Source organism: Citrus sinensis, chromosome 5 (assembly GCF_022201045.2).
Source record: "Citrus sinensis cultivar Valencia sweet orange chromosome 5, DVS_A1.0, whole genome shotgun sequence".
Classification (NCBI taxonomy): domain Eukaryota; kingdom Viridiplantae; phylum Streptophyta; class Magnoliopsida; order Sapindales; family Rutaceae; genus Citrus; species Citrus sinensis.
In genome coordinates, this window is record NC_068560.1 from 30,216,413 (window position 1) to 30,238,161 (window position 21,749).

At 34.9% G+C, this 21,749-nt stretch overlaps 2 protein-coding genes and 1 long non-coding RNA gene across 5 annotated transcripts; 1 reads left to right on the plus strand and 2 right to left on the minus strand.

Annotated features, from left to right (window-relative positions):
- Positions 1–519: 519 nt before the first annotated feature.
- Positions 520–1,577, minus strand: LOC112497711 (uncharacterized). Of its 2 annotated transcripts, XR_003064632.2 has the most exons (4): positions 1,346–1,577; positions 1,176–1,254; positions 868–1,029; positions 523–714 (listed from the first exon to the last, which is right to left on the minus strand). It is a non-coding gene; the product is annotated as an uncharacterized LOC112497711 (long non-coding RNA). The 2 variants fall into 2 exon arrangements; XR_008055063.1 differs by having other exon boundaries at positions 520–1,029; positions 1,346–1,556.
- A 9,023-nt stretch (positions 1,578–10,600) lies between these two features.
- LOC102611955 (cyclin-D5-1-like) lies at positions 10,601–13,928 on the plus strand. The gene is made up of 5 exons (XM_006472923.3): positions 10,601–11,516; positions 11,623–11,709; positions 11,800–12,094; positions 12,176–12,291; positions 12,405–13,928. Exons 1-5 carry the CDS (start codon positions 11,292–11,294, stop codon positions 12,594–12,596), a joined length of 915 nt encoding a protein of 304 aa, XP_006472986.2. The 5' UTR covers positions 10,601–11,291; the 3' UTR covers positions 12,597–13,928.
- A 153-nt stretch (positions 13,929–14,081) lies between these two features.
- LOC102623812 (calcium-transporting ATPase 1) lies at positions 14,082–19,918 on the minus strand. 2 transcript variants are annotated; one of them, XM_006472232.4, is made up of 8 exons: positions 19,689–19,918; positions 19,242–19,449; positions 18,342–18,396; positions 16,295–18,246; positions 15,650–15,808; positions 15,330–15,501; positions 14,926–15,224; positions 14,082–14,632 (listed from the first exon to the last, which is right to left on the minus strand). In XM_006472232.4, exons 2-8 carry the CDS (start codon positions 19,416–19,418, stop codon positions 14,390–14,392), a joined length of 3,057 nt encoding a protein of 1,018 aa, XP_006472295.2. In that variant the 5' UTR covers positions 19,419–19,449; positions 19,689–19,918; the 3' UTR covers positions 14,082–14,389. The 2 variants fall into 2 exon arrangements, with proteins under 2 accessions (XP_006472295.2, XP_006472296.2); XM_006472233.4 differs by having other exon boundaries at positions 19,242–19,474.
- Between the last annotated feature and the right edge of the window lie 1,831 nt (positions 19,919–21,749).

Below are 21,749 nucleotides of genomic sequence, written 5' to 3' on the forward strand. Positions count from 1 at the left end.
ATTCATACAAATCTAAAATATTGATTTTTTTTCTAATTATAAAATTTATATCTTCAAAACTTTTAAATCTTATAATTTTCTCCCCAGAAAAAGTTTTTCAATTTTATACACACACACACATACATATACATATAAATTTTGAAATGCGATGAGTGTAAAGATTTTGTTAAAAAATTAATTAATTTAAGTACTTGATTGAATTTTCATTAAAAAGGTGAATTAATTTACCTTTGATTATTTAGGTAATTTTAACTAAAAGGAAAGAATGTTGAGGGGTGTCAAACGAAGTCATCATCATCTTTGAAGTGGAGGTTTGGGCCTTAATGGATTTTCTTTTTTGGGACGAACAAGCAACATCAACCACAACATACATAAAAAAAGCACTCGGCATTTAGTCGAGTGATTAAAGCAGTTATTCGACCTCTATGAAAGTATTACAAGAATTTCAATTCTTCATCAATTATTAATAATTGAATGGAAGTAGTTTTCTCTCTCATTAAATGTGAGTGTTGTAGACATTTCTCGAATATTAGAGGTGACAAAAATTTGATTTACACTAATCTTATGTAATATGAGTTATTTTCTAATTATAATATCAGTGTAAAAAAAAAAAGAAAAAAAAAAAGAGTACCATAACATGCTGGTTAAGCCCACCAGAACAGAAATGAACATTACAGTAATTCCATATGATGCCTTTGCCGGTTTTGCCACCATCTAATGAGTTTAAAGCAATATTTACAGTCAGACAAATATATCTCACACGACTTTTGAGTCGTTTCCTTTTTAATAAATTCTGAGTCTAAAGTGAATCTCACAGTCGTTATAATTATTTATGCTAGATAACTAAATAAGGAAAAAGATACATACTGAAGTTTTACTAATCCGTGGAACGAGGGGAATTCAGTAATTGAGTAGCCTTCTTTCTTCTAGCTTTTTTTTTTCTAATCTCCGCATCTTTCCTCTTTCTGTTTCCTCTTCCCTTCTACCATACGGTCATGTTTGAAACACACAGCCTCTGTTGAAACTTCCCTGTAGCAAAAGCTTTCATTTGCCACATTACATAAATAGATAGCAGTCAAAATTATTTTTCTTTCTTTTTGGGGAAAAAAAAGGAAAAAAACAACAACACCACTAGCATGTGTCTAGGACACGAGGTTGTTACGTTGGTTCAATACCTGCAAGAAAGGTCGCGACATGTATACGCAGATGGACCGAACAGCTCAGCTGGGACGGATTCATTATATACAAAAAATCCTTTGAAAATCAACAATATCAGCACCATCATCAGAAAAATAGAGCCGCTTCCAAAATTCATTTCTATGTTAAATTAATGTCATTTGCTAACCTGCTGATTTTGCTTTATTCTATGAAATGGTCACCCACTTGACATTGATCGTCTTATAAAAGACCAAGAAACAGTATACCCCGTCATAGATTGCAACGGCGTATCACCTAATGCTTCTTTTAAAAAAAACAAACTAAAGGCTTTGTCTCTTCCCCCCAAATGGCACCAAGCCCAGCAGCCGGCAGCAAAGTGGAGACTCCTATAGACGAAGGCCTCGTGTTGATTACTGGGCCGAATCCGGATGAGTCCCAAACGAATCTATGGATCTAAACTATGCCCATGCCAAAGTGGCCTCTTACCAATTTTCAGATGCTTACGTCTGGCTGTTTGTTTTTTGTCCCTTAATTCAATCATCAGCGGCAAAGTTTGGATGAATTGATGGGGTTTATCAACGATGCGCGTTAAGTGGAAGTGGATTACCTTTTCTTTTTTCTTTTGCTTCAATAAAATGAGGCATTCATTCTTTGCTGGAAGCTTTACTCTTGACCAAAATCCCATACATGGCGCGGTTAGTTAATATTCTAATTATATCTGTCTTAACAGATACCAGTATTGTGGTGCTGTGAAATAGAAGCTTTGGTTGTTAAGGAAAAAAAAATTACAAATGCTTAACAAACAACATTAATTGTTGAGTAAACGTTATTTTTTTTTTGAATTATATAAAACTATTTCTCAGCTCGTATTTCATGAGATTACTATATTGGTATTTACAATTAGATAATTATTAGAATTAGATTTATAAATTTTATATAGCACTGCCTAAATTTTTTCATCTCTACTATTCAAAGGAGGTTTACTCCACTCATGTTTCGAAAGGGAGAATACTACCTTCACTCAAATTGAAAAAGAAAATTAAGCCTCACAATGACTTGTGAAACTATAACAAAGTCAAATTGTAAATATTTATAGTCAAACATTTTAGTAGTTTGGTTCTAGTTGCCACCTGAATTCTTCGAAGGTCACAAGATACACAGGTCTTTTTTTTGTGCTTTTTCAAAATAATAGAAAATTATATTAGAGTCAGGTCTATACCGACTGTATTATTAAGCAATTGAAGATACTGCCCGGCAATATAAACAAACAAGAGCCCGTGATAGCATAATTACAGAAGCTTAAGAGGTAAGTTTCTTTTATCTCTACAATTCTATGAACTACTGTGGTTAAATTTCGTCCGAAGATTGTCACAAACTACGTGTTTATATCTGGTGCAAAAAGTCCAAAACCGAAAACACAGTCGGCATCATGTATAGGCCAATTTTATTTGTTGGAATTGGACTTAAAAAGCCCACCTAAACAAAAATTAAGGCTGTCTTTAAACTTCAGTCTCCACGTACACAAGAGGAAGAGGGCATGTGAGCTCACTGCCCGGTGGGCTTTGGAAGTAGGAAGTTTGAACTGGAATCGGCAAGCAGTCAACACATTGGGAGTCCCAACTCTCCTAATACCCCTTTTCTCATTGACTCCCTGTGAAGATTAGCGGCAACTTTTGTTGAAAGAGATGGCATGAGAGTTTGTGTGGGTGAGTCCTGTGTTCTGTTTTCTGGGTGGGTGGGGTATGTATAACAACGAGCCTTTATATTTTTTGTCGGAAATTTATGCGTCACCAACCAATAATCATGTATGCAATGCCACTGCATCATATTTTGGTGACTTCCAGGCAACATTATTTTGGCGTATTGGGTGTTATTTCCTCCCTGACGCCGCTATCAGTTTATTGAATCCCAAATAATTTATTGACCAACCTCCTCAGTAATTTTTCTTTAACGTCCTTTTTATTTGGGATAAATTTCCCATTATCCTATTCATGAAATAATAATCTTAAAATTATTTTTTAAATTATTAGTAATTTTAATTTATTTTTATTTTTATTTAAAAGATAAGAAAAAAATAAAATGGATTGATAAATAAATTTTTATCTTCTTTACAAAAATAAAAAATAAGTTGAGATTTACAATAATTTAGAGATATTTTAAAGATTCGTCATTTCCTTGTAAGTAATCCAAAATTAATCCTTTTATTTGTTTTTTTTTTTCGGTTTGAGTGGATAGGAAAGATGATTGATCATGTGCTTTAAGTTATGTGAAAGATCCTTCTCAAATCTCAGTCAAGTTTATAATGTTGTGTACATATCCATATAGTATGAACTTGCGTGCGGATTGATTTTCTTTTTCTTTTTCTTTTTTTGGGTTCTATTTCAGCATGTGAATAATTTAAGTTCTATCAAATTAATATGTGTGAATTTGGTTGAAAGGCTCAGATAAAATTATGGATAAGCAATTCAAATGCTATCCTGTTGCTCTACCCCTCTGACCAATTTTATACATATAGATAGTGACCTTAAAAAAAAAAAATAGAGATGTAAGAAATTCATTTCATCATGAAGAGTGAAATAGGAGAGCTAGAAAAGCCATTATATCGCTAAGTTAAAACATGAATGAGGCTACAAACGCTAAACTTATCTCACAGAGTGCACTCTAAATTAGATGAAATTCATTGTATGGGTGTGGAATATAGCGCAGAAATTTCTTTAAAAAATAAGAATCCAGTTAATGGAGCTTGCATCGCATATAATCTCATCATTTGTTGATGTATTTTTAGTTCATGAACTACTCTTAATTGATGTATGAATCTTTTTGTATTAATATTATTTGTGTAAACAAATAATGTGGGTCCACTCATGTATAATTTAAGTTTTGAGACTATATAAAAATTTATAGTACTGCTATTTGAACAACAGCAAGATAGAAATATGGGTACTGTTTATGCTAAAATGTTACGACATCTTTGTTTATATTGTAGTACCATCGTTTATGTCTTCCTACCGTCTCACTATTATTCAAATGGTATTTTCTAAAAGTTTCTACACAAATAAGGTCCATTCAACCTTTGCGCAATCATTGAGAAAGTAAAGCAAAATGTCTTTTCAAATTGGTCCATACTTTTTTGATTTGGATCATTCGATGATAAGAGCTCTTTACAAATTAACCTCACCATATAATGTGTGTGTGTAAAATGATTGTTGAGGACAAAATTCAAGTAAAATATAAAAAAAATACAGGTAAATGTATTGAATTTTTTGTAGTTTATTGGCATTCTCACTTTGTTAAAAGTGAGGATGTCCTCGCTAAAGAATGATCTATATTAACTATTCACTAAAGAATGATCTATATATATGTAAAGTCATTCTCTTGTGAGGGTCGTTTTACTAAAATGAAAATGTCATTAAAATAAAAAAAAAATACATATTTTAAAACATTAAATTTTTTTTATAGTATATTGAATCTGTATTTTTTTGTTTGTTAATACCATCCATTAAAGTGAGAATACTCTCACTAGAATATGTGTGTATGTGTATACATCCATTAATTATTTTTTTTTACAAGTATATTGAATCTGTATTTTTTTCATTTATTAATACCATCCATTAAAGTGAGATACTCCCACTAGAATATGTGTGTGCGCATAAAAGAGACCTTCTCGTGGGTCATTTCACATATGCACGCATGCTGGTTACTGCTAGAAATGAAAACAACACCAGCATATTTTCTGCTCATGGACATGGTGCCCACATGAAACCACTTACCACTTCATATTAATTAACAGGCGATGAGCTTTGAGTGAGTGTTGCCCTTAATATATCATATTGCGCGACACAACTGTAAGCCTGCAGCATATGCATGTTAATGAAGATTCTCGGTTTAATTATTTTGCCGCAGAGAAAGAAAATTAATTGAAATGACAAACTTATAGCGTTTCTGCAATTTTCAGATAATCACACAGAATATTTTTTTATTATATAAATTAACCGTCTACTTGATTTATTAAGCACATTCTTGTTAATTTTCTTAAACTCTTTGTTCTACTATTTTATCTAATAACTTAATTTCAACCTTTATCACCAGGGATTTTTTTTTTTTAAATTAAAAAGAAAAAAACTTTTCACAGTGGTGAAGGCAGCTGGCTAAATATATGCATACAAGAAAAAGAAAAATCTGCAATGTTAACTTGGAGGGTCGTGATAATTTAATTGGCCTTTCAGGTAGCAGATATTTTTTGAGCTACTGTGCTTCAGTGCTTTATAACCATGTAGTTCCTTTAATGCAGTTAAAGCGAGCTGGAAAACGATTAAACAAAGCTTAATTAATAACTAAAAAGATTCCCTAAAGGTTATTTGCGGTGACATGAATAGATAAGACAAGAATAAAAATAATTTATCAACTTCTTTTCCTTTTCATATTATTTAAAATAAATTAAAGCTAATAAGAATTGTTTCTGTGTAATTTATATTGAGTGCAATTGCTCCCATTATCGAAAACCCAGAATGAAAGAGGTATGTGGGACAATTAAACTAATAAAACTAGATTCCTAAAAATAATTAAGTAGAGATGGCATGAATAAAGAAGAAAGTGTTACGATAAGAAAATTACAATTAAATTTTTCTAGACTTGCGCTACAACAAGGTTGCCATTAATTGCTAGCAGATGTGTTGGCTTTTGGATCTTGTGTCATCTTCTAATATTATATAAGAAAGGAGTTTCTAAATTCTAATGGCTTGCCACTTGGGCTTGTAGTCCAGTGGTGAATCATTGCCCTCAAAGTTAAGTATGATTATGAGGGCAATGGTTCGAGTCCCCACGGACTCAACTTCCCTCAATTAAACATAATTATGTGGAGACTTCTTATAACATCTTTCTCCCTTACGAAATGTGAGTGGAGTATAGACATCCCTTCTCCGTGAGGAGTATTTAGATATGCATGTACTTCATAGAATAAAAATGTAATAATATAAGTTCTATATATATATCTGATTGTAAATATCAGTGTAATGACCTGCTGTCATAGCAGTTGTATATATCTCTATGTAATACAGTAACCTGATGCTTAATCAGTTAAAAAAAAAAATTCTAATGACTTCAAAAGTATTGCATTTCCCCTGTCCCATTTCGCGTTCAACTATCTTAAAAGAAAAAAAAAACAACAACAATAATAATAAAAATAAAATAAACCTCTTTAATATAAAATTTTACCTCCTAATTATCTATTCTAAAAGAGGAACAAATAATTAGACGTTTAACATGGAAACATATGGGCTTTTAAATGCTATTCGTGCAATCGTTCCTCGAAATCATTTGAGTATTGCTACATAATATGTAGGATTTGAACTTCATAGTATTTTACAGACACTATTTAGTGTAGCAGTATTCAAATCTGGGACTCATTCGATCAATTTGCTTTGATTGATTCAAAACAATATACATTTGTTTATACATAATGTGACATCTCAGCTACCTAACAAGTGGGTGATAAGATATTTTAGTAAATGCACTTATAATTTGTGAAAATTTAATATTCATTTTATGAATGGTACGTAATTTATGATGAAATTTTAAGACAAAATTTAAAATATTTGGCATTTATTATTCTTATTTTGGAGAATTCAATGGATCAGATTGGGTAAAAAATTTTGTTTCGAATTGCTAAACAAAACAACTATAATATACTTATAATGTAATGAGAAATTATATTTATATTTCAAATATAATTAGAAGAAGTTAAAATGTCATACATGTGACACTATTTGAGTAGTTGTTGCATTAAATTCGAGTAAATTTACCTACGTCCTCTTATTACCATAACAGTTACTTCACACACCCTAACCTATTTCATCCCATGTAAAAAATTCAAAATTAAAGAACTTTCTTTTTATCAAGTTGGTGTAAGAGGGAATTGATCCAATTATTTATTGTTTCGAGAGCAAGAATTAAAACCAAGTAAGATTGGTATATTATATAGTATTAAAATTGATTATTTTATTTTACGAATATTGCAAAACAATTTCCACCATAACCTGCATAATACATTAATTCTAGTAATTTTCACATTATAAAAGTTCATTCTCTTAAAATTAAGAAAAATGAAAGAAATAAAGAAGAAAAGAGAAGGAAGAGAGTGGGTGGATAAGGAGAAGACAAATTTCTCTCGTATCTTTTTAATGATGGTCAATGGGCCGTGCCGGCCAAACATCGGCCCACACGGGCTCATAGGCCAGCACAACACGGCCCACCAAATGCAGTGCCCACTTTTTTATAAGGGCCCGACACGAGTAGGTCTGTGCCCAAAAAAAACCCACCAACCTTTTTTTTTTTTGTCTATATGTCCAGCGTGCCTTAAAAAACCCACATGTTTGGTATGCTTTTTTAAGCCCTCCAGCCTAATAATAATAATAATTTTATTGATCATAGTAATTGTTGTGTAAATTTTATTGAACTTGCATGTGCACAAATCTATTGTAGAATAGATCAATGGTGACGAGTGTCGATCCCACAAGAAGGTGGATTTTAATTGTGTGTATAATTAATTTTTCTAAATGATGGTTGGATTTATGGTAAAGATGATTTGGAATATCATAATATTTGAATTGAAATGGCAGAATTAAATTAAAGTGGAAACTATAATAATTGTAGCGCTTGTGTATCTGGATCCGTATCAACATGCACCATGGGCTAAATATTCCTTATTAATGTCAATTAAATCATGAGGGAGGAATTCACACCTCATTAACCACACTCTAATCAATATGGTGCTAAGGGCTTATCGTGCCAAATAATAATAACTTTGTACTAGGGAGCCGGTGAAACCAGGGCAGTATCTAAACAAGATTATTATTATTTGTCGACGAGAAATCAAAATATCCACAAAAACTAGAGGGAAAGAAAAAATAAATTTACCAAATAAAGCCCATAACACATGTTGAGACTTCACCTTCAACCCAAACTTGAAAGAAAATTAGCTACTCATAATTGAATTAGGGGCAAAATGAAAATTTATTAAAATACGTAAAAAATACAAGATGAAGAATGAATTATAGAAAATGGAGCCCAAAAATAAATTCAGAGATGCAAAATTAGGAGGGAAATGCCCCATTTTTATAGATACATTGAGTAAATGACGGCTATCGAATTAAAAACAGTTTGGACGCTCAGGATTGCGCCACGTCATCAGTCAACAGTAGCAGTTTGACCACACGGTTTGAACAGTGATACAGTTTGACCACGTGGTTTGAATAGTCAACCGGCCTGAACAGTGACGTGATTTGGTTGAAAATAATCCTGTGTATATGCATGTACCGTACGCGCGATTTTTGGTTCACTAATATGCTGTCACGTCATCGATCAACAGTGCATAAGAATTTTCTCCAATGGAATCGTGACACCTCATCAGTCAATGCCACATCATCGTTCCGTCTGTGTGAACAGTGTCGTGAATAGTAACGTGGACAGTACCGTACATGTGAACAATGTCATTTTTCCTTTTATACTCCTCGTAAGGTTTTCGACTGTCTTGAGTTCAAAAGTGATGTTCGTTTTGCCGTCTGATTTCTCGTTCATTGTGAAATGACCACAACACCCCTGAAATGCATAAAATACTTAATTAAAATAAAATACACATAATTAAATTACAAGAGACTAAAATACATAAAAGTAGAAGTGTTAGTAAAACTTGAAGTGTAAAATAACGATTTTCTCCTTTATAAATATACATTTTTTAACACTCAACAGTAATAATTAATGAAAAATAAAATTACAATTCTAGAATAACAATTACATCTAATTTTATTTGAATTACTAATATTATAATTGCACATAAACTCCATTGAATGAAAATGTAATTTTTAATTTATCATAAAAATATTTTGTTCATAATTTTATTTTTTTGTGCATAAATATGAAAAATATTTCATTCACAAATGAAACTTATCTCCATTAACTATTAACTAAGTTATGATTTCATAAATAAAATATTAATGTCATAAAATTTTTTATTTATCATTTATAAAATCATGATATTTATTTATCCATTTAATAAACTATAAACATAAAAAATTAGAATATTTATTTAAACTAGGACTTAAATCAATTTTAAAAAGCCTGTGCTAAAAAAATATATTAAAAAATTTAATTTCAAGATATTTATAAAATAATGATATTTTATGTTTATTTTTCATTAAAAAATTTTATTTTGATATACCTTGGCCCACGTGCTATTGGTGGCCCACGGGTCGCGTGCTTAGCCCACCAATGAAGCGTGCTTATTATGTGCTTTTTTGCGTGCTGTGTTTTGGCCAATTTCTAATCGTGCCGTACTTTTAAGGCCCGGCACAGCCCATATGCGTGCCGTGCCGTGCCTCGTGCCCTACCGAAACGCGCTCGTGTCGTACCGTGTTGTACGGACACGTGCCGCTCGACCCATTGGCCATCTCTATATCTTTCTCAGCACCAAGCCCAAAAACAAAAGTCCCTGCTCCCACCTAGAGGTGCCCAATGGGCCGTGCCGTGCCGCCCAGGCCCATCAAAAGAAGTACACGTGTGCTCGTGCTTGTGCCGTACTGTGCCCTGTCGTGTTTAATTTTTTTATGCTTAGGCTTGGCACACCACACGTGCCATGCCCACACGTGCCGTGTTTAAGAAAAAAAGGCTACTAAGTTTTTTTTCCCTTTTTTATTTTTTTAAATGCGCATGCAAGTTGTTGTCTTATTTTTTTAAGCCTTTATGCTTTTTTGGATCCATGTGCCTTTATTCTTATTCAAATTTAATAGAATAAAGAATTCAAAACTCAAGTTTATATTCAATAATAATAAATTAATAATGATAAAATAATATAATATTAATTACTAAGTTTGACTCTATATTAGAATTTTTTTAGTACTTAAAAACAACAACAGTAACAATTTTTTAAAAGGGTTAACTTAATTGTTAACTTGAAATTACGTAGAGTCATATATCATAATTTATAATAATATTAATACACATTTATAAAATCATAATATCAATTATTTATTTATTAAATTATAAACATAAATCAATTTTTTTAAATTAAGAATTAAATAAATTTAAAAAACTTGAGCTAATAAAATATATTAAAAGATTTAATTTAAAGTTATTTATAAAATCATAAAATTTTAAGTTTACTTTCATTAAAAAATGAAACATACTTATTGTTTGTTTTTTCGCGTGTCGTGCTTTGTCCCATCTCTAAATTACCGTGTTTTTAAGGCGCACGTGCCAAAAATCTAAGCTTAACACAACCCACGTGCGTGCCGTACCGCATGCTCTATCAAAACATACTCGTGCCGTGCCGTGCTGTATGGACACGTGACGTGTCTCTGCTGTGCCTCGTGCTCCAATCCACTGGCCACCTTTACCCCCACCCATCGAAACCAGTAGTAAATCAAGATTAAGCGGCCGCGGTGACGTGGCAATGTTTGACTGGCAGGGGTTCCACCCGCAGGCCGCAGCTCGAGCCCACAGAGGCCACACCACAACTAAGCATCAAAAGCACAGTTCCGGTACGACCGGACGTACGGTTTCCCCTGACAACACAGACACCTCCTGTCATTGGAACGTATTTGCCACGCTCTACACACTCGCGTATACTTAATAGAGTCTCCTGTTTGTGTCATAACTCTCAGAACCCAAACTGGCAGCGCGATGAAACCAGCCACAGCGCGCTTCACTTTCGGTCAAATCTCAGTCATCACAAACCAACAACCACAACACGCACACTTACACATACACATGCACATTACACAATAACTAAAAACTAAACAAAAAACCGAAACAAAAAAAAAAAAAAAAACATTTTACCGCAATTTCGCCACATTTAAAGACGATGATCATACGTGTAACAAAATCAGACTCTTTTTTTATACGCCTCAAGTTAAAATTACAAATCCTTTTTTGCTAGATTTGAGCTTTATATCATCATATCTCCATAACTCTCTGTCTTCAATACTTCTTCAATCATGTTGGCCAAACACATTTTCTCTCTCCAAATCATCATGTTCATGGTTATTACTAATAATGTAGTATGTATCATCTGATAAATACTGATACTGATATAGCTTCTCAGAATTATATTTGTTTTTCTGTTTGGAAATAAAATAAGAATGGATCATGATGATTCTTTATCTGGGCTACTTTGTCCAGAAAGCAAGACTTGTTTAGATGAAGACAGCGCAGTTTTAGATGTTGAGGATGAAGATGAGTATGTGAATACTTTGGGGGATAAAGAGATCAGCTTTGGGTTCAAAAGAGGTGAAACTGATAAATCTGTGATGCTTAGTGATGACATTAAATGTGCCCGCTTGGAAGCTATTGCATGGATTCTCAATGTATGTTAGTTTCAAGAACCCAGATAATACAATATTCGCTAACTTTTATTTACTACTTGTGATTTTAATGACGTTTCTTGTTTGTTTGCTGTATTGATCAATCCAGACCAGGGCAGTGTTTGGCTTTCGGCCCAAAACGGCTTATCTATCTGTCACATACTTGGATCGATTCCTGTCCACGAGGTTTATTGATGTAAGTCTTCGGTTCTCAGTGTGCAAAAATATAATTGAAAAGGTTTTAATTTGGACAATGATAAATTTTTTTTTCTTTATTGAGTTGCAGAGTGACAAATTATGGGCAATAAAATTACTATCAGTGGCATGTGTTTCTGTAGCTGCAAAGATGGAGGAGGTAAAAGTTCCAGCACTATCAGAGTTGCAGAATATTGATGGATATAATTTTGGAAACAGTGTAATTCTGAGAATGGAGCTCATGTTATTAAAAACAATGGATTGGAGAATGGGATCAATCACTCCATTCGCTTTTCTGCATCACTTCATTAGAAAATTCTGCAAGGATTCTTCACCGAGTAATGTCTTACCAAGGACTGTGGCACTCATTTTGGCTATAATGAGAGGTATGATGGCCTTTCCTTAAGTATATATCTTCAATTTCTATTGAATTAACTATCATTAATTGGAGTGTTAATTTGATTCAGAAATCAATTTGATGGAGCATCGACCGTCTGCAATAGCAGTAGCTGCCACCTTGGTAGCGTTTGATCAAAAGCTAACAAGACAAGCATTGGAGTCTTGTTGTGGATTTCTTGAAGTTGTGAGTCCTTTTATTTTTAGCTAGAAAGTATTTTGCTGTGATTAAATGGACAGTACGTATTGATTAATTATAATCTGATTAAAAGTGTCTTTGATGATTCTCTTGTTTAACAGGGTGATGTGTCCACATGCTACAGTATTATGCAGAAATTGGAGATGGAGAAATATAAAACGCCAGATCCATCAGCAACCCATTTTGGGACAGCCAATGTTTCTTCTTCAGCGGTTAGCAGCAAGAGGAAAAGGCTTACATTCAATGATAGTGATCAGAGGTCCGACGGGCCAAACGAGAAGCGACTCCGCTAAAACACATTCATATTCTAAGAATTACATCAAACAGATGCCAATGGTTTAATCAATGACTTAATTGACGATAATTACTGTTGCAATTATCTAATGAGTATTTTTCAATCGTTAGGGACAACTAAAGAAATGAGAAACAGATAAGGAAAAGAAAATAAAAGCAAAGCTTTGGGCCATACATTACACATATAAAGCTGATGGTTATTATTAGACCAATGGCCTGAGCTTCAGGGGTATTGAAAGGCAACTCATTGTTCAATTTTCTCTAGTTTTTTCATTCTTTGTACCTTATTTCTTCCCTTTTCGCTTTCTTTGCAATCCTAGCTTTATATAGGATGCTTGGGGTGCTTTCTTGTGTTGTGTCTTTGAAAAGGCTGAAAAGAAAGATCAGGAACTCTGTTTTCAGTGATTTGATGCATCTAAAATATGTTGCGTGTTAGCCATCTGAAAAGTATTATTGTAAAGGCGAGTTTGATGGATTTGTTTGAATGTTTGAGGGATGTCTTTAAAGGCGGGGTCCCCGCTTTTTCTTCCTTGTCAATGCCTTTAAAGCCTTTGTTTATGGAATCAACACGAATTTCTACCAGTTACTGCCGTCTTCACCATTTACAACATTTTTCTTGAGACAAAATAAAACTTGCTTATTCCCTGAAGATGAGATATGATGAGGGTGAAGCATTAGCTAAGCCACAGTAAACAAGAGCAAGTACTGTTGCCATGGAGATCTTTGGCTGAAACTAAAGATCTTGCCAGAGCTAAGATATGAATTGATGAGTAAGCGAAGACCCCGACAAACAGTTCATTTGTCCGCGCTGGCCGATAAGAATCATGTTGTATAGTCAAAGCTGGCTATGAAGGTTTTGGACTTTTGGTACCTTTCTGCGCCGGTACTAGTACACTTGCTGTTGCCACAGCTGTTGGTTCAATAAAATGGTAAATTGAGTAGAAACTTGCTGCTTTCATGTGTAAAGCTTCTCCTTTTTTCAGTTTTTTTTTTTTACCTCTCATGAAAGCTGTATAAAGCTTACATACTATTCAGTCTCCAGTCTTTCATGTTATACGATGACACAGTAGTCACCATTCAGGCATCTAACTCAAACATGGCATTTGCTTGTGGTTCCATGGTTCCATCCACAGTCCATTCACAAGCTCTTATAAGTCTCCAATATGGGATCAGCGATTGATCTTCACTAAGAATTTTCCGTTTTCTTTTTTTTTTTTCCATTTTTTAACAGAAAAATTAATACTTTGCTACACATTATTCTCCAACTTCAACCAGTATAGATGTTTACAACTTATGATTTATATGGGAAATACCAAGATGCCAGCCATTTTGAGAACATTCATACAGAATTTTTTTTTTTTGGACATTTTTATTTATGGCTTAATTGGTTCTAAGATGGGTTTAGTGAAGAGCAAAAATAGGCACAGAGTAACAGCAAAGGTTTAAGCAAAAAAGATGAGGCATCCAGCCGAAAGAAAATCGGATGAGCGCATAAGAATAAATTCTATTATCAAACAGAAGGCTCTTTTATCCAAATTACATACAATCTGCTACAACAAAGGTCATTTGGTCAGGAGTTTCAGAGCAAGTTTAAAATGCAGTAGAAACATGATTCTCAAAATTAATGGCATCAATTTCACTAATTGGATCCATCTTGAGCCTCAAATTTGCCCACAGTTCAAACTCTACGTGGGAAGTTCTGTCAGGCCAAATGCTACTACTACCAGGGTGATGAAAAATCAAAAAAAGAAAAATTCAAAAATAAGAATTTGGACGGTTTGAATTTACTGTCTTATCCAACTTGGATCAACTTCAAAACGGCTGCTATTGGCATGCCCAGGAATCCAAGTAAAATGCTAACAAACCACTGTTGCAAATTGAGAGGAGTTGTATTTGCAAATGTACCCAGCAGCTCGATGATTATTATTTGAAAAAGAACGGTGCAAGTGAGCACAGCTACAAAGACATAGTTCTTCAGTATACCCTTGAAGACGTTTATCTTTTCCATCTCTCTGGAGCTGATCTCATTAAAGACCTGGCCAAGAATCAAGATGGCCTTAATATAAGTCAATCTTAGCAAATACAAAATTTAAGTAAATCCAGAAGTAGAAAAGGTGTGAATCTTGATGGCATGCTATAATTTTGACATTGTCGCATCAACTACAGTGCATTTTAGGTGAAGACTGAAGCATTAGTAAACAACCTGATTTAGAGTAGTAATTTTGTACATTAGAAAATTAAAAAAAAAAAAAAAAAAGCATAGCTCTAGAGATTTACTCAAGTTAATATTTATGGCTCCGTGCTCCTAATACAAGTGGAAAGACATACCTGACAAAATACAAAAGTGTTGAAAATAAGCGTGTTTAATATCAAATCAGGATCTGGGCCATCAAGACGAAAAACTGCTTTTCCTCTTGTCTGAAGATACCATATTATCAGAAACTGATATAAAGACTGCCCCAAGATATTTCTCCACATTACGTTACTGATGAAGTTTCCTTTCCTACCAACTGGTGATCTTTTCATCAGGTCGCCATTAGGAGGCTCTGTAGCTAAAGCCAGTGCTCCAAGAGTGTCCATGATCATGTTGACCCATAGAAGCTGAACAGCAGTGAGGGGAGCATTTCCTAAAAGCATTTACAAACACAACAGCCAGAGAAAAGAATATTGGTATCTGAAACAGAATGCACAAATTATAAATTAGCAGGAGAGAGACATCAGGGTCTACTTACCTGTCAAACAGGCAGAAGAAAAGTTGACAATTAGGGCAACCACATTCACTGTCAACTGAAACTGAACAAACTTTTGAATGTTGATATAAACTGAGCGTCCCCATTTGGCAACAGTCACAATTGTAGAAAAGTTATCATCCAGTATTATAACATCTGCACTCTCTTTTGCCACCTGCAAATTAAAGAATACATTGTAAAAATAAAAGGCCCTTTCCCGACATTTATTAAAAAAAAATTCAGAAAAATACTAAACATCTAATATATCATAATATGTATGTCTTTCGTGATGAAAAATTAAAGCAGCAGCACTCAAGTTCGACCTCTGTTCCAGCAATGCCCATTGCAAGCCCAATATCTGCTTCATGAAGTGCTGGAGCATCATTTGTACCATCACCTGTCACTGCAACAACTTCCCCCAAAGTGGTTCTTAGGTGTTTCACAAGGGTATGTTTGTCCATAGGCGAAGATCGAGCCATGACCTGAAATGAAGAAACACCAAATATCGGTAGGTTATGGGTCAGCTACAGGTGAAATCAAAGGGCAATCTATGAAAGAATACATTTCAATTATTGCAGAAGATTTATATGGATTGACATTGTGATTGTAGTACCACAATCATTCTCACTTGCGATTTGTGCACAGATTACATTAATGGTTTTTCAAAAGAAATATAGGGTAAATAAGCTTGATGTCATACAAAAATTGGAAATAGATGTGAACAGAAATTGGGAATTTTCATGGTATTGCCCTTAGATGTTTCAAGAAAGTGCAACAGATTACTGCCAAAGGTTGGACCTCTTAAAAATTGTCCATATAACTAGTGGGTAGTTTCGGTATAATAAAATTGCCTCATCATGGAAAGTACATACCAAAATTTTAGTGGTCATGGAAATCATTCATCCTTCATCAGTTTTTCATACACATTAAATGTGGTTGAATTAAAGTAATAAAAACATTAAATGCACCTGGATTTTCGGAATGAGTTTACTCAATTCCTCATCACTTTTCTCACGGAATTCTGGGCCTTCAATTGCTATGCCATTATCAGTCAATATTCCACATTCCCTAGCAATAGCCTTGGCAGTGTTAATGTTGTCTCCAGTGACCATCCGAACAGTAATGCCAGCTGACCTACAGATTGCAACAGACTCCTTTACACCAGGGCGCATAGGATCTTTGATACCCACAATGCCTATACAAGTGTACCCTTCAGTGGGAATGGGAGCGTCAGCAGAGAATTCATTTCCAATTTCCATGCAGGCAAGGCATAGAGTTCGAAGAGCTTCACTAGCAAATTTTTCAATAGTCTCGTTAAGATGATTGACAGCTGCTTCATTGAGGGGTACAACCTCACCATTTGAGTTCAAAAATTTGTCGCATGCAGCCAATATTATTTCTGAAGCACCCTTACAATGTACACGGAATCCCCCTTCAGGAAGCTCTATAACTACTCCCATTTGCTTCTTCACAGAGTTAAAAGGTTCAACTTTCACAATTTTTGATGCCTGTCGTTCGGCTTGGAAATCCCCACCAAGCAGCAACCCAAACTCTAAAATAGCAGTTTCAGTGGGCGTTCCCAGTATCTCAGTTTTGTTGCCCTCGCCAATGACAACTTCTCCCCCCGTGTTGTTAAATATTGATTGAAGTAATAATTTTGAAGCAGAAGCGGGAATTGAAGAGCCAAATGCAGGAGTCCCCTTGGAGTTGTCAACTTCTTTGATTTCCTCACAAATGCATGCTTTTAAAACAGTCATGTGGTTAGTAGTTAGCGTTCCAGTCTTGTCACTACAGATACTTGTGGCTGATCCCATTGTCTCGCAAGCAGCTAGATGGCGGACAAGTGCCTTATCATTCATCATCTTCTTCATGGCAAAAGCAAGACTCAATGTCACAGCCAAGGGAAGCCCCTCAGGCACAGCAACCACAACAATTGTAACAGCAATAGCAAAAAATTCCAATATCTCTAAAGCATCATCTCCAGACCAAGTCCAGTGGGTTCCCTCTTGTAGCTTGCGGGTGAATAGTCCTTGCACCATAACAGCAAATGTCACAACTGCAAAAAAGAGGCCAATTTTACCAATGATGGTTGCCACTCCATTCAATTTAACCTGCAATGGAGTCTCATCATCTCCTCCTTCACTAAGAGTAGCCATAAGTTTCCCCCATTGAGTTCTCATCCCAACCGTTGTCACAAGCATCTTGCATGAACCATTCTGAACCTTAGTTCCAGAAAGGAGAAAAGGATTTAATGCATTCACATTAACTGGTTCACTTTCTCCTGTTAAACTGGATTCATTAATCAGCACAGAAAATCCTGAAACAAAAAGCCCATCAGCTGGGACCTGATCCCCCATGCAAAGATGGACGATATCACCAGGCAGTAGATCATATATTGAGATCTTCCGTCTGAATCCATTTCTGGCTACCTGAACTGTTATTTTTTTCTTCTCCCTATCCAAATCTTTAAATTGCAGAGATTGCTTGTAATCACTTGTGGCGGTGACAAACACAACAAGTAGAATGCTCATCACAATTCCAAGACCATCATGGGCACCCTTAGGCCACCCCTCTGTTGCTATACCAACAACCAAAGAGACCAGGGCACAAACAGCAAGTATCATGAGCGTCATATCGTGAAGGGCTTCCCATACATAAACCCAGAAACCCCGTGCTGGGCTTTCGGTGAATTTATTAATCCCATAAATTTCTTTCCTTCTATTTAATAAATGCTCAGATGTTGAAATGCCGTCAGTGATTGATGTGGAGAGCTTCTCTGCAATGCCCTCAACCCCACCATGAACTTTGAGCTTCTTGATGTCATGGCCCTCCACAATGGACCCCAACTCATCAGGACATATTTGAAAGCCTGATGCTGCTACTTCTTCAGGCACAGTGTATTCACTGGACAAATTTAGACCTGTAGGCATTCACGGGGAATCACATGGAAAGAAAATGAGAAGAAACCTCACTACATCTCAACCTTAGAATTCAATAAGTTTACGAGATCCATACCATGGATAAACTGGAGTGCAGCTTGCGAAACCAAAACTGCTACTCTAAACTTCTCCTAAAATGTCAAAAGTTGGGAAAGGACATCAAAAAGCAGAATAATAAAATGAAAATTCTAGCTGTCCAACAAAAGCTGCTATCATATATGATATGGAATGATGGATGTTGCTTTTCCAATTAATAAATTCCATGTAACCAATTGATTATATGTTCGGAGAAGATTTGTTAATAGGAGAAATTTTGGTTAAATATATGCACTCAAAAGTTTGAATAAGTGAACTAGAAAAATGGAAAATATATTCATAGGAAGCATTAATGAGCATCACCAGGACACAGTACCAAAGCATCACTTTGAAACAGTCAACAGAAACTAGCTGCCTCCAAAAATAATATAATTAACTTGAGAAGAATAGGACCAATAGTTCCCACCCCCCCACCCCCCCCCCCCAAAAAAACTATCTTCTAATTCACAAGCTAGTAGCAGTGAGCCTGCTAGTAGGGCGTCCGGTTATTAAAAATTTACTTCAGTCGATCCTTCAGTGTGCTAATAATTGAAAATGTTCAGGTTCATTTAGCCTTTCAAGCTGAAAGAATAAATTGACAGCATAAGGTTTGCATGATTTAAGTGAAAGCAAAACTGTATCCTCAGGGGGTTTTGAAGCACAAACAATCGAGCAAACGGAAGACGTGTGTAAATCAACACGACCAAGTTCCAGGTAGCGGAAATAAAACTACCGATTGGATCTGTATATCGATTAGTAACTGTTGTCTGAAACTTACAAAGCTAAAGGCTATCAAAACAGTAAAATTAATTAGGTTGGATGTCGGATTTTTGTTCTGACTTTTTTTGAAAAAAATAATAATAATAGTAATACTAAAATGTCAAATTCAGAGAAATGAGACCTGATTAGAACGACGGATGGCTTCCGCTTCAAATCTCTTGGAGAGATTCGCAGTGAAGCGAAATCTTCGCTTCCTGTTCTTCACAAATCCACAGAGCTTCCTCCATCTCTGCAAAGCTTCTTCTGACGTGTTCTTCGCCTTCACGTCGCTGAAGTTCTCATTCAAGTAATTCTCCATTCCTGATGCTGCCGCTGCCCTCGCCCTCCTCCTTCAATCAACACATCACAACCAAACTTCCTCGTCAACAAAACATAAAAGAAACAGAAACCGCACTAGTTAGTGCTTGTCATCTCGTTCCCAAAAAAAAATAAAAACATAAGAATAAAGGAGAACGTGAAAAGCATTAAAAGTTGAAAAATTCGAATTCGACCGATATGTACATATTACATATTTAAATAAATTCTTTCGTATTTTATTCACGCATTATTTTTATTCGATTGTGCCTACCCAGCGGTAGCGGCTTTGGAAAGCAAAGAGTAAAGAGGGCCGGAATTGACTTGTCAACAACAGCTGCCGCACAGACTTCCAACATAAATTTCCTTGCAGTTCTTTCCAAGTAAATGAAGCTTTTGCTCTTTTATTAGAATTTTTGCCCTTCCCGGGACACCGCACAAAACCGGAGGTCAACGTTTTTGACTAACGATAAATGTACAGAACTATGGGCATTTCTAGTTTTGAACAAGTGATTTTTTTTTTTTTTTTCAGTCCGTTTGTTATTTGTTTATTTTTATTCGTTTAAAATTGTGTGCCTGTCTCTGATTCGCCAGGGAACGTGAAACCGCGTTGGTCCATGTGGGCTCGCAGTACCCAAAACCCAAAGTAATGCGTTGCGCTGCAGTGGGACCCACACGTGTTCTTTTTCCGTTTCTTTTATTTTGAATTTTAGATATTTCATGGTTTAGGCACCCAGGCTGTGAAAGTGGCGCCATCATGTCAAAAAGCTATTGGGACTTCGGATATTAAGAAAATTTCGAAACTAGTTTACTCGTGACCGTTGCTCATTCGATGCTCGTGTTAGTTTATATACCACTAGCCCATAGCAATCATTTAATAAATTTTTACTCATATTTATTCATTTTCGAAAATTTTCAGAGAAATATAACTGTATAAATTAAAACATAAGATATGTATTTATTAAACAACCTCATTGGAACGATTGGATGATAATATTTCTCGCATAATAAAAATGCAAATGAAAACATTATTTTAGAAAGGAACAAACAATATATCATTGTCCGTATTATAACAATGGAAGTTCTTTTTTCAAGGGCGAAGCTATATGTAACTGTAAGAGTGGGTGTCGGGCGGCTGGCCGGCTAGTGCGAGCGGCCCGGCCTTACCTAATTTGGCTTCCTATACATTTTAAATGATACGATTTTTTCTATTGCAGTAGATCTAAATTATTGGGTGTTTGCTGCTGTTGGCACGAATCGTGCAGCAGTTTATTTTTTTATGTATATATATAGAGATAGAGAAAGAGAGAGAGAGAGAAACCACGCCTACTCATGCCAGTGGATAGCATGTTTTCCAACAATTTATCGCTGGACAATTAAACTATATTAAGGATGCCGATGCTCAGAGATTTGGACCGTGCACGCGACTCTCAATGAAAAACACATTAAACTTTCCCTTTCTCGTTGGGCTACTTCAGTTTGGGTTGGATCTAAAGAAACTCGGCCCACTGAAGACCGAACTGACACTTATTTATAAATTCTTTTCGCGCGATACTATCGTCAACCCCTTCAAAAATTCTTATAAGACAATTTCTGAGATAAATTCAATAATTTTTTTTAAAAAATAATTAACACACCATTTACTTCCATAGATAACATACCACAACCGAGACGTCAATTTTTTCGAGTATGAATTATGGTTACCCATTTAATACCTAGATTTATAAAATTTACACCCATTTATATCCTCAACTACTAACCCATTCCTTTACTAATTCATTTTACTCCAATGATTTGTGCAAAAATTATCTTCGTAGTGTGCTGATTCAATGTATTTTTCCTTTTTTTTTTTCTTGAAAGTGGGGGATACAATTTTGAATAAAGAAAATTACACATCGATGTTTATGTTACGAAGGGAAAGTAGAGTTTTTGGTTTTGCGTTGAGTAATTTACATTCAAGCTCTTTTAGTTCATCTAAAAAATTCAAGCAAATTATAAGTTTGTGAGATAAATCAGCTAAATCCCTAGATTTCACATCGCAGTTTCCAAATTAAATAATTAATGTTTGTTTGGGTGGTTGCATAATGATAACATATATCTTATGTTAAAGTGGTTCTTTGATGGAGACTGGATATTGATGGGATTGACTCAATTGACATAACTATCCGAAATCATTAATTGGATTTTTTATATTACTCGTGGGAGGTTATAGTAACCGTACAGCTGGGTATAGTGAAGAGTCAATTTAGGGTGCATTTGGAGTTAAGCGGCGGTAGGCCCATAAGCCCAATTGCTCGACCTATCTTCGTCAACGCAAATGAAATGCCTCTGAGAT